The sequence below is a fragment of the Cricetulus griseus genome, chromosome 6 (assembly GCF_003668045.3).
Source record: "Cricetulus griseus strain 17A/GY chromosome 6, alternate assembly CriGri-PICRH-1.0, whole genome shotgun sequence".
Classification (NCBI taxonomy): domain Eukaryota; kingdom Metazoa; phylum Chordata; class Mammalia; order Rodentia; family Cricetidae; genus Cricetulus; species Cricetulus griseus.
This window is the reverse complement of record NC_048599.1, coordinates 88,455,350-88,469,263: the sequence shown is the minus strand read 5'-3', so window position 1 is coordinate 88,469,263 and position 13,914 is coordinate 88,455,350. Positions and strand designations below refer to the sequence as shown.

General features: G+C 38.6%; 1 protein-coding gene across 1 annotated transcript; it reads right to left on the bottom strand.

The window, feature by feature from the left end:
- Positions 1-234: 234 nt before the first annotated feature.
- LOC100759775 (olfactory receptor 5D14) lies at positions 235-1,179 on the bottom strand. The gene has a single exon (XM_027421135.1). It carries the CDS (start codon positions 1,177-1,179, stop codon positions 235-237), a length of 945 nt encoding a protein of 314 aa, XP_027276936.1.
- Positions 1,180-13,914: the final 12,735 nt, after the last annotated feature.

The window sequence follows — 13,914 nt, the reverse complement described above, 5'->3', positions numbered from 1 at the left end:
GCCTACAATGCTTTCTAGTTTTTTTATTTTTTATTATAGGATTCAAATAAATATTGTTCACCAAAATATTTTGTTCTTTCTCCAAATAGTAAACATCTTTGATTTCATTTACTGAGTGGAATTTATCCATCTGTGTTTTATCACAATCTAGTGAATGCATGCGAATATACCATAGAAGCTAGAAACAGCCATTGTTCCAATTTTATACTAGTACTGAACACACCTTAACATGGTTCAGTGAAGTGGGGCCTTTGTGCCCACCAATTTCTGGACAGCCTCTTTCACATCCTTGTTTCTCAGGCTGTAGATCAGAGGGTTAAGCATGGGGTTGACAACTGTGTAAAAGACAGAGGCCACTTTGACCACCTGCCGAGAGTTTTTGGAGTTAGGTACACAGTACAGGGAAAGTATGGTTCCATGAAATATGGTGATAGCAGTCAGGTGTGAGGCACAGGTAGAGAAGGCTTTGCGACGTCCACTGGTAGATTTTATTTTTAATACCGTCACAAAAATGAACACGTAAGATGTGAGAATGATCAGTAGTGTACTCACTTCATTGAAGGTTGCAAAACAAAAGAGCAGCAGGCTAGGGATGTGTATATCGGAACTAGAAACAGCAATGAGGGCAGTATATTCACAGAAAAAGTGATTAATGACATTTAATCCTGAAAACTTTAGCTGGAGAGCATAGCAGAGGAGAATCAAGGTGGCAAATGCGCCCCAGAGATACGATCCAGTTACGAGCAGGATGCACAGCCTCTGTGACATGGCAACTGTATACAGCAAGGGATTGCAGATAGCCACAAAGCGATCATAGGCCATCACTGCCAGCAGGTAGGACTCAGTAACCACGGCCACGCAGGACAAGAAGTACTGCAACATGCAGCTGAAGTAGAGGATAGTTTTATCAGCCAGGACCAAGTTCTCAAGCAGCTTGGGCGTGATGATTGTTGAGTAGCAGAAGTCAACGAAGGAGAGGTGGCTGAGGAAGAAGTACATGGGAGTGTGGAGTTTGGGGTCGATATTAATAAGCACTATCATCCCAAGGTTTCCCACCACAGTGATGATGTACATGAAGAGAAAGACCAGGAATAGGGGGATCTGAAGCTCTGGGTAGTCTGTGAAGCCCAAGAGGGCGAAGATGACCTCCACACTCACATTTCTTTCAGATGGAATCATTACTCTTATCAATGAGGAACTGAGACAGAAGAATCTCCTGTTTAATTAAAAATTGCATGAGAAACGCAAAATTCTCAAAGAACAATAAGAAACGCCAATGTAATTTGATTGCTTGCATAGGTCTAACACTGAAACATTTTTTTTTAAATTCCAGGAAACAAAAGATTAGAGAAATCTAAGGAAAAAAAGATGCAGCAATACCTGTTATTTGGCCATCTTTTGTATTGTAGTGTCACTGATGCCTAGACAGACTGAGAAGTTTTTGGGTTTTTTTTTTGTTTGTGGATTGTCAAAAGCTAAGGTAATCTCTCTCTCTCTCTCTCTCTCTCTCTCTCTCTCTCTCTATATATATATATATATATATATATATATATATATATATGCTTCCTGGATGTTATTTCTCTGTGTTAGTGCCTTTATAGAGAAAGAAAGATCAAAGAACATCTTCATTACAATGTCAGGAAAATAACGTTTTCACTGTAGTGAAAGAAATCTGAATAAACTTACTTGCTACCAAGGAAGAGTTAGCATGATCCTGGTGATCTGTGGTTCCAGCACAGCAGGAAGAGAAGACCTTATATGTTTACCTGCTATGTCTGGGGACTCAAACTCTAGAGAAAATCCATCTAAGAATGTATTCCATACAGGCCTCAGAGCAGACAATTAAGATGAACACCAGATATCATTTTGATGAATCTTTAATAATGAGACTTTCCTTGAAATGAACAGATAAAACTCTGCAATGAAGTTCACTTTCAAGCTCTGATAGTGTATAATTAAGACAGCCTCAGTTACTTGCATTAAAATAACAGACATACAAATCCCCATCTACTTTTAGGCCCAGTGGACTTCTTTTGATTTTGGGAAGAGTATACAGAATTTTTAAGCAAATAAGTCAATCCTTTTTGTGAAACACTCCAAAAGGTTACGTATTTTGTGTAAGACACAAAGCAGTAGATGTTCTTCTATTTGTGCTTTACAATCCAGTATTCATGACATTTCCTAAGGAGCATTTGGCAGAGAGAACTTGCTCAGAACATTGGGTAAATCACATAACAATTACTGAGCAGAATTTAAGGATTTTCAAGGAATACAATGAAAGTTTCTGAAGATAACTTTTCATTTTAAATTTTTTCAGTCAAGAATTTTTTCATTTTATTGAAAATAGTTATTTTTCTCCTCATGTAATATGTCATTATTATGGCTTCCCCTGTTTACTACACTAAGTTTTTTCCTGCCTCCCTCCCATATGGTTTTACACCCTTTCTTTCTCTCATTAGAAAACAAAATGGCTTCTCAGAGAAAAATAAAATATAAGACAAAACAAAAACTCCTATATTGCAATACTAAAAATCAAACACACAGAGGAAAACAGCCCAAGAAAAGTCACAAGAAACAGATACATATATAGTCAGACATATTATCTGTTGTGCAACTGGCCCACCATACTCCTGGAATCCAGTTGTAGAGAGGGAGGAGTGATGAGGAAAGGGGTCAAGACCATAATGGAGAAACTCACAGAAACAGCTGACCTGACCAAGTGAGAGCACAGGGACCCCAGTCATAAAGCTGGGGAACCAGCATTGAGCCAAACCAAGCCCTCTGAATGTAGGTGCCAGTTAGCAGACCTGGAGAGTCTGTGGGACCTCTAACAGTGGAAGCAGTATTTATCCCTAGTGCACAAATGGACTTTGGGAGCTCATTCCCCATGGAGGGATATTCTCTTAGCCCAGATACATAGATGAGGGCCTAGATCCTCCCCCCAATGATGCAGCAGAATTGATGATCACTCATGGAAGGCCTCACCTTCCCTAGAGAGTAGATAGGGGTGGGGTGGGGGGTCGGTGGGGGAACATGAGAAAATGGGAGGGAGAGGGAAGAAGGACTGATAGGTAAAATAAATAAATAAATAAATAAATAAATAAATAAATAAATAGATTCAGCTTCCCTATCCACCCCCCCAAAAAAAAAGAAATTTTTTTTTCAGATATACACACAAATATCCACTCATTCACACACTCAGGAATTCCATAAAAACAAAAAAACTAGAAGCAATAATATATATGTAAAGACTGGCAATTTAGAAAAAGAGAATATGAAATAAAGGAAATAAAGTAAAATCAAACATGCTGATTGTTAAAAAAGCATTGGCATGATAATATGAGATAAGCAACCTCCAAAGATCCCCCCTAAGTTCGTTTTCGGTTGGCTATCTACTACTGAGCATGTTGACTTGTACTTAAAAATATTTTGTTTCACTAATGAGACTCCCTTGGATATAACTAAATGTTCTTTTGTAAGTGGTTATCAATTGAAGATTGCTTCTGGTTTAGAGGTGAGGGCATTCTCTGTTCACTTTCCTCCCTCTAAGGCCCCCAATATGTATGTCCCTCCTGTTGTCACTCAAATTCAGGTCCTCTTTTTCATTAATTGTTTTATGTGCATATTTGTATAAGTTTAAACATACATATTCCTAAATACTACCTACTCAGTCTATATAATATTACTTGTATGTATGAGGGTTTTGAACTAAGCTGCTGCCTAGTGTCGATCACTGAGTTTTAGTAGTGTTTGCTGGAATATTGGAAACTGCACAAACCATTTAGTATTGAAGAACATATCATTTGGTCAGTCCATTCATTAATACTTTAACATATCCTACAAAGGCTGAATGATGGCTAGTAGGCAATTGCTATCTCATTTTTCATTATGAACAAGGTGTTGACTACCCAATATAAGGGCAATTAGGCATACCCATATATCAGTGCATTAGAATAAAGTATCAATTCTCACATTTCATTATCTTGCTTCATATATTCCTTTCTTCAACCTGAGCTTAGACTCTCTTTTTATTCTAAGTGGTAATTAGTTTATGGAATAAGCAATGAAGTTCTATTTTCATATGATTTCTCATGATACATTGACACAATGGAAAAGAGGAGAATGGCAGAACTCTAGTCCTACAGTGCAGTGGGCCTGAAAAATACCAGTGAAGATTAAGTTTTCTAGTGCTCTGTACATACATGACTGTAGCAACAATTAAGGAAAAGGTAGCCATGGATTTGAAACTGAGTAAGAAGGAGTATATGGGGAAAATGATGTGACTATATTATATATGAAAAATTAAATAACAAAAAACATGCCTTGGAACATTGGTATCACCTTTTAAACTAAATCTTCAGACAAGATCAATAGGAATGATATACATGAGTGAAATGCTATCCTCAAAATACACTGTGTACTTACAACCTAAAATAATATTTAGTGTCATATCTCTATTGATTTGTGACACCAAGAAGTTATACACTTACAGCAAAGTTTGGAGTTCCTCAATGCCTTTTTATAAAGAAACTGCAAATTGTAGTAGGTGAAGACATTTATTTCTCAAAGGAACAATCATTCTCCTGTGGAACAAGTTCTAATGGTGGTTACAACTTAGGCACATTAATTTCTAATCATCATCTCTCTCTCTGACACAGGAAATGTGAAGGTCCAGATTGGAAGTACCTCGATGCTCTATACAGTTTATGTGTTCTTTCTTTAAACACTAGTTAGAAAACATAGAAGCCAGTGGGAATCAAAGGTGTATGTGAGACTTCTTAAGAAAATGTGGTGTCTCAGCTAACAGTCAGCCCTATAACCCTAACATGTTAATGTTGGGAGCCAAATCTCAGGGCTGGGCATGAGATCCTAGGCCATACTTGGCAGGCCACATAGTTAACCTTTACATAGCAACTCCTTAGAACCTCATCTCAAGAAAAGAAACAGCCCAGTCCTCCACCCACAGGCTCTGTCACCTAAGCAACCCTTCTTGGACCTCTTACTCATGTTTACCCTGCCAAACATGCTCTTTGTGGCTTCCTAATAATATCCTGCCTATACCAACACCTGGTGCACAAACAACCCATTCTGCCCCTCCCCATATCCTGACTATATAAGCTAGCCTGAGAAAAGTAAAGTTTGCCACTTGATCAGAATCCTGGCTTGTGGTCGTTCTTTCTGTGTCTCTTGTCCCCATTCACTATTCCTGACTCTCTTGCCCCAGGTTGATGTCCTGCAGGTCCGGACAGGTTAGTGTCAATGGGAGCTTTAACTCTGCTGTCTATGTATTTTTTGTAAAGTAATGGAGGTCAAGTGAAAGCAGTAAACCAGCAAATAATTCACAGATTATAACAGAATCAAACTGATTTTAGGTACTTTCTCATCAAAAAGTTAAAATAAATATGTTCAAATTACAAGTATAAAATGATGTTATAAAAACAAATTGCAATGTACAAAATGAATGCAAAGAAAAGCCCCTATACTTCCAGCTGAATTTTTGGCTGCAGATATAAAACTTGCAATAGGCAATGGGTGCATATTTATGTGTGCTTAAACATATAGAGCTAAAGTATACATCGTTATGAAAATAAGGTACAAAAATGACTTTTCATCATTACAAAATTATAGGTACTATGGTACAGTTTTTAAAAATTTAGGTGAAAAGTATTTGCATTTAATACACATATATTAACTTAAGACACAAATATGAGATTTTTCAATCCTTTAAGTATAGGATTATGATTAATATATTTATTATATTAATGATTTGCAGGTTTTTGGCAGAAATCATGAACAAAAAGTATTCATTCCTAATTATATATTATCTCTTCTTCCTACCCATTAAATAGTATTATTTAGCATCTAAAGTCATTGGTAAGTATTAAAAGACATGAGTTTCAATTTTTAAATTTTATGGTATGGCCTTTTCTAGAATAGAGGAACCTACATTATTACTCTCTCACAGGTACAATTAGCAACACAGAATTGTGTTATATGATCATCATCGTTGAAACATTTGCTCATTGGCCAACTTTAGGACCAACATTTGCAACTGAATCTCTATAAAAGACTAGACTTTGAGGCATCTCATATGTTATTTAGAGATTTAATATGATCTCAGTCAAAAACCCTAAAAACATTCCTCACAGAAATAGAAAAACCTCAGAAATCATATGAAACACACACATGATGGGAACTCATTCTTTAATAAGCAAATTACAGTTGTACTCTAAATCTCAATAGGATCATTAGAATAATTACATGGAAAGGCAATTACATCTCATCATCCAACTCTCAAAAGTACAGTAACATAGCTATTATGAAGAAGTTGCCAAAGTAAATTTCATTTGAGTGCTTATGTACATACACATTGTGTATTGCACAATATAAAACATTTAATATATGTGTAATGTGTTGCTCATGTATAATAAAAATAATAAACAGAATAATTATGATATAGCCATACCATATATTAAGTATAATCATTTTCACTAAATTAAAATCACAAAATCATTTCTGTCTCTGCACTGTTTTTTTTTTGAGGTATTTCTTGATAGATTTAGAGACAACCTAATGTTTGCACAACAAATAGTTTAATAACTGAGCAATTTCCCTTCATCTCATCTTCATTTGCATCATGATGTTCTTTTTAAATAATAAAACTTTACCCCCAATTTTAATGTCGATTAGGTTGACCTCATTTATTGTTTGATGGGATATTTGACATTTATCAAAAAATATGCACCCCAAATGTTAAAATACTCTATTACTTATGCTAATATTTTTTGCCTTTTATGTATAAAGTCCCCTATTATATTTAAGTTTATATTGGATTGTAATACGAAATAAAACTCAAGTCTGTTATTATTTAGTTACACTTCTCCTGTAATTGTTAATAAAACAAATTATAGTTTCTCAGTGGAATTATAATGAATGGCTTTAAACTTGTTTTGCATTTAATTCTGTTTTTCTCCTCTCTTTTGGAATTTAAATTAGAAACAATCTTGTTTTACATGTCAATCCCAGTTCCCTCTCCTTCCCTTCCTCCCCTGCCCCCTCCTAATCCCCTATCCCATGCCCTTTCTGCTATCCAGGGTGGGTAACGCCTTCCATGGAGGATCTTCAAAGTCTGTCACATCATTTGGAGCAAGGCCTATTGTGTCTAGGCTGAGAGAGTATCCCTCTATGTGGAACGGTCTCCCAAAGTTCAATCATACACTAGGGATAAATACTGATCCTCTACTAGAGGCCCCATAGATTTCCCAGGACTCCTAACCAAAACACACGTTTAGTGGGTTGGGTCAATACTATGCTGGTTTCCCAGATATCAGTCTGGGGCCAAGACATTTCTCCTACCATTTTGGTGACCTGGGAAGGCATAAGAGGAATTAGTGATGTTAAATGGTACCAAATTAATGTATGTGTGTGGGGGAATCACTGGTTCCATTTGCCTGCCATTAGTCCTCTTTTGCCATGGGCACACTCAAACCATCGATGTGGTATAGGTATTTGCTAGTTAGAAACCCCCTTGTTCAGGTCAGATGCTTCTGTGAGTTTCTCCAGCATGGTCTTGACTCCTTTGCTCATCTATCACTCCTCCCTCTCTGAAACTGGATTCGAAGAGTTTGGCTCAGTGTTTAGCTGTGGGAGTCTGCTTCTGCTTCCATCAGCTTCTGGATAAAGGCTCTAAGATGGCATATAAGGCAGTCACCAATCTCATTATAGGGTAAGGGCATTTACACTTTAAAGGGCAGAAATAGGTACGTTTATTTCACAGTTATGGTATTTAAACATCCATTGACAGGTGCTATAACAAGTTTGAGTTTCACATGGACTGAAGATCAATAACCCTCCAGATATCCCCCTGGGTCTTTAGCTCTATATTTGAATTGTTGAGAGACCTTGTGTCTTGTACTGAGCAGCTAGTAGCTTCCCAGCTTCTTTACTATGAGACAGAATGTCTTAGTCAGTGTTCTGTTATGAAAGGACACCATTACATAGGCAATTTTCATAAAAGAAAGCATTTAACTTCAGCTTGTTTACAGCTTCAGCGTGTTAGTCCCTCATCATCAAGCCAAGGAGCACAGCAGCAGGCAGGTGGTACTGGAGAAACACTCTAGAGAAATAACCTGATCCATAGTTAGCAGGTAGAGGCAAAAACTGAGGTAAACTTGGGTTTTAGAAATCTCAAAGGTCACGCCAAGCAACAGGCATTCTCCAACAAGGACACACCTATTCCAATGTGGATACCCATACAGTTTATCAATTGAGGAATATTCATGAAAATATATGAGCCTATGGGGGAATTCTCATTCCACCACATAGCAATTTCAGGGATACTCAATCCATATATACCACATAAACTACTCTAATAATTCTCTTGTGCTATGTATTCATTTTATCCTTTTTTAAAAAATAAACCTCTATTTAAGTTATTTAATAATAACCTCCCATTATTAACTTTTGTTACCATTAAATCTGCACACCATTTCTTTAGACTATTTTCAATGTATGTTATTGTGGGAGCCTATAGTGATTTATTTAGTATACTTAGACACACATACTTTCTACCAATACTAATATTTCACACAATGACAATACTGAGTCTAATTTTTTAGATCACCAGACTGGTGTGTCTAAGAGTCAAGATTCATAGACCATCCTTCTTCTACAAAGATAAGCACAGCCACAGGTTTTCATAAAAAAGATTACCTCTTCTTTTTCCTTTTCTTGTGTGTAATGTGTATGTATGTGTTTTCATATGTGGGGTGATGGGAAATGTCCTCCTGTGTATGTTTATCTTATTGGTTGATAAATATAGTACTTTTCACCAATAGGAAAGCAGGCTAGGTGGGAACAGGAGTCAAGGAGGATTCTGGGAAATGTAGTAGAGATCCAGGCAGGAAATGACATAGCAGGCAGACTCATATATAAACAAGGACAAGAAGGAACTCATTCTCTTTCTCTTCTTCTTCCTCCTGCTCTCTTCTCTCTGTGGAGCTGCCATGTTAGCCCAGGAAGACAGGATGCCTTCGCTGCTGTCCTCCTTAAGATAAGTCTTATGATTATGATTGATAACTAGCCAATGATAAATCCTAGTCTTCGGCCAAGCAGCATTTGTACCTAATATAAGTCTCTGTATATCATTTGGGGCCCTAATGCAGCAGACAGAAATCACATGGAACACAAGTGGCTTGGCAGAAAGCACCCACGATATGGCAGTGAGTCTCAGGTGCCTTGGCCAGAAAGACATATCATTACAGAATGGTACCAGGAGTGAAGTGACCCCATGCCCTGAGGTTCCCAGAGGAAGCAAAGAACCTGCCACCTCAGCCTGCCCTGTTGAGCCACTTCCAGGCATTAGAGCAGCTTTCATATGCTGGCACTGTCCCATGCTTTTGGGGATTGGACTTGGCACTCCAGAGATGACCTGCAGCCCTCAAAAGTTCTAGGTTTAGGATTCTGAATTCTCAACTCCACAAGCCACCATCCCATGACTAGTCAAGTGGAGGGAGAACCCAGGAAGCTAGCAGTAATGTTAAAAATTTCCATGTAAACGTCTCAAAAGCTTAAAAAGGGATTTTAGCAGCAAAAGAACTGAGACAAGCATGACTTCTTGGTAGCAGCATTTTCTCAGGTGGTCTCTTTTTGCCAGATACAAGCAGAGGCTCCCAGTTCCTTTAAGAGGGGTTTCCTGACTAAGCCTAAGTGGAAAAAACCACAGGGCTCTTTCTAAGAGGCCTGGCTAGCTAAGTCAGTAGAGCATTAGACTCTTATTTATTTATTTATTTATTTATTTATTTATTTATTTATTTATTTATTAGTTCAAGTTAGGGAACAAGCTTGTTCACATGTAAGTCTGTTCTCCCTCTCCATCCCCTCACCGCCATCCCTCCTCCCCCATCCCCAACCTACCCCCCTCCCAATCAGCCCACTACTTCCCCGGCAGGGTAGGGCCCTCAATGAGGGCTCTGCAGAGTCCACCAAACCTTCCTGATCTGGGCCTGGGCCCTTCCCCATGTGTCAAGGGCCAGAGTGTATCCCTTCATGTGGGATGGGCTCTCAAAGTCCCTTCTTGCACCAGGGAAAAATACAAATCCACTACCAGAGGCTCCCTGGAGTACAGAGGCCTTCTTATTGACATCCATGTTCAGGGGTCTGGATCAGTCTTGTACTGGCCTCCCAGACAGCATCTGGGGTTGATGTGCTCTCCGTTGTTCAGGCCAACTGTTCCTGTGGGTTTCTCCAACCTGGTACAGAACCCTTCGATCTTCATTCCTCCCTCTCTTCAACTAAATTCCAGATTTCCCCTCAGTGTATATCTGTGGATGTCTGTCTCTGCTTCCATCAGCCACTGGATGAGGGCTCTAGGATGGCATAAAGAGAAGTCATCAATCTCATTTTAGGGGAAGGGCTTTTAGGTTATACTCTCCACCACTGCCTGGATTGTCAGATCATGTCATCCTTGTAGGTCTCTGGAGATCTCCCTAGTTCCAGATCTGTTCTCGGACCTATAGTGGCTCCCTCTGATATGGTATCTCTCATCCTGCTCTCTCTCCTCTATTCTTCCCCCAACTCAGTATTTCTGCTCCTCCATTTCCTCTCCTCTACTCCTCCTCTCTTGCTCTTATTGTGGCAGCAACCTCTCCCCTACCCTCATGCTCCCATTTAGCTGAGGAGTGCATGCCACTTCCCATTCCTGGGCTCCATTTATCACTTAGAGTCCTTCATGTTTCCTAGTTTCTTTGGTGAAGAGGATTATAGGCTGGTAATCCTTTGCTTTATGTCTAAAATTTATATATGAGTGAGTACATACCATGTTTGTCTTTTTGTGACTGGGTTACCTCACTCAGGATGGTTTCTTCTAGTTCCACCCATTTGCCTGTGAATTTCAAGATTCCATTGCTTTTTTCTGCTGAGTAGTACTCCATTGTATAAATGTACCATATTTTCTCTATCCATTCTTCAGTTGAGGGGCATCTAGGTTGCTTCCAGGTTCTGGTGAGCATGAGACTCTTAATCTCATGGTGATGGGTTCATGCCCATGCAGCTGGCAGTGGCAGTGACCACATCTCCAAGCCGACAGCATGCTCCTTGGTGGCAGCATAGACCATGGCAGTGAGCACAGCTCTCAGAGCTGGTGGGCAGCAGCTAAGAAAGCTGCCGCTTTAATTATGGTAGTGTTGTTTAAAAGTTAAAATACTGTGTGGCCAGAAAAAGGTAAAGATTTACAATAAAGACAGATTCAGATGAAGAAAAACTTCTAAAGCTTTACAGTGTGTTTTAAAATATACATAGGCTTGTGAAAGATAAAGAAACAGGAGGATATAGATTAGCTGGATGTGTTGGCACATGCCTTTAATCCCAGCACTCAGGAAGCCAAGGCAAACAGATCTCTGTGACTTCAAGGTCAGCCTCGTGTACAGAATAAATTCAAGGGCAGCCAATATTACACAGAGAAACCCTGTCTGATAAAAGGAAAGCATAATAGTAAAAAAAATAAAATAATAAAAAATCCACATAAAGATGGAAAATACTCAGAGTCTAGATACTATATGATATATTGTTGTCTTTAAATTGTTTGATTACCGAGAAAAGAGTTACAGCTGCTAAAATACATTTGATTATAAGTGGTGCTGAAATAATCCAACTTAAACATTTTAAAAATGCTTTGACCAAAAAATTTAAGTCTAAGGATAGACTACTTGGTAAAAGAATTTCTGCCTGCATTTTCACAGAAAATGAAAAGCTGTGGATTTCTTCCAGACTAATATGGTTTGATCAAGCAAGACCCCCTGAAGCAGTAGCCCAACTGATCCTACATCCAAAACAGCTGAGATGATGCAGTCATAGATGACTACATCCAGATTTCTGTGTTTTTTTTTAATTCTTTTTTTTTATTTTATTAGTTCTAGTTAGGGAACAAGCTTATTTCAAGTCCCTTCTCCCTCTCCCTCCCCTCACCCCCAACCCTCCCCCCCACCCCATCCACCCACCACTGCCCAGGCAGGGTAGGGCCCTCAACGGGGGCTCTGCAAAGTCCACCAAATCTTGTGCTGGTCCTGGGCCCTTCCCCCAGATTTCTGTGTTTTGTCATGATCCCCATAGTATGGACATTGTCCCCAACCAGCAGGAAGCATTTTGGAATGAACATCACCCAAACTCCCAAATATTGCTTATAAATGTTTGTTTTCATTTAAATGTAGTTGTTTATAATGGTAGTGATCACAATCAATCTTTTTTTAAAGGAGAAAAAGGGGAATAGGATATAGGAATGTATGCTTGCATTGACACAAGTTTTCATTTATACCATTTCATTGACACAACTTTAAGGCCAAATTTTGTGATATGTATATGTCTCCTTTTGTTTAGTTATTTTGTTTAGACAGATCTTTTAAAATGTAATGCATAATTAAATACATATTGTATATAGTTAGGTATAATAGTCAAAACTTATAATTAGGTTAGTTAGGTTTTCTAGATATACAGAGATGTATTTGAGATGGATAGATATTCTTCAAACTTTTCAAAGATCTACAGAAAAATGGAATTTAAATGGTTTAGGGATTTTCATGGCAGTGAGACACAACTGCTCCTGGCACACCAATTATGTCAGAAAGGAGGATGGGCAACAAAGAAACTCATTATGGAGTTTTCGTTCAACATGGGAAGATTAGCCATTTGGGCAAGAAACTACTCTTGCCTGGACTGTTTTTTGCTGTATAAACTGGACATGCAGGACCCTCAGGAAATTGAATACTGAATTTGCAAAATAAGACAGTCCTGAAAGGTTCCTGCTTCATGGAGAAGTCTGCCAGATACACTGTGGCCTACAGGCTGAAGATGGATGCCCCAATGTTACAGAGGAACTTTGGGTGACTGTCCAGGTATCAAGATGTCTCTGTCAATTCTAGAGTTTATATATTATGCTTCTGTGGTCTTTGATGGAGTTAAAGACAGATAGCTATGGTTATAGTTTTCTTAGTTATTATAAAAAATAAGTTACCCTTCTTATTTAGACAGAAAAGAGATGATGGGGAATGTCTTTCTGTGTATATTTATCTTATTGGTTGAAAAAGTACTGCTGGCCAATAGGAAAGCAAGATAGGTGGGACCAGGAGTCAAGGAGGATTCTGAGAAATGTAGTAGAGATCCAGGCAGGAAATGTCATAGCAGGAAGACTGATATATAAACAAGGACAAGAAGGAAGTCATTCTCTTTCTATTCCTCTTATTCCTGCTCTCTTCTCTCTGTGGAGCTGCCATGTTAGCCCAGGAAGACAGGATGCCTTCTGCTGCCATCTTCCTTAAGATAAGTCTTATGATTATGGTTGATAATTAAGACTAAACTAGCCTATGAGAAATCCTAGTCTTTGGCCAAGCACCTAATATAAGTACCTAATATAAGTCTCTGTATATTATTTGGGACCCTGATGCAGTGGACAGAACTCAGGTGGAACTCAGGCAGCTTGGTGGAAATCACCCATGTGGCAGGCAGCAGGGCTTTGGTGGCTTGGTGAACTTATTGTTACAGTGGGGTACATGTGTATGTGTGTTTATACTTATGAGATTTGACACGGGGAATCATCCTTGATTGGTCTTCTACTTCATTTATTGATCAAGGGAGAGTTTCTCAGACAAACTATTAGCTCAAGTACATGAAAAGTCTTGCTGACTAGCTTCATCTAAGTATCCTGCTTCAGCTGCCCTACCCCAGTTTGCAGTTATCTGTGGGCAGCCATGCCTTATCAGCACTTAAATGGACTCTATAGATAAAAAGTTGGCCCTCATGCTTCTGAGGCATGCACTTTTTAGTACTGAGCTACTTTCCTCGCTTAAAGTTACAGAAAAGTTCTGGTTTAACTTGATTGTTATGCTTGCATATAACACAAATAATATAAGCCAGGAGATAGAT

Coding starts and splice junctions, on each gene's coding strand:
- LOC100759775 (XM_027421135.1), bottom strand. CDS start 1,179: ATGATTCCATCTGAAAGAAATGTGAGTGTGGAGGTCATCTTCGCCCTC.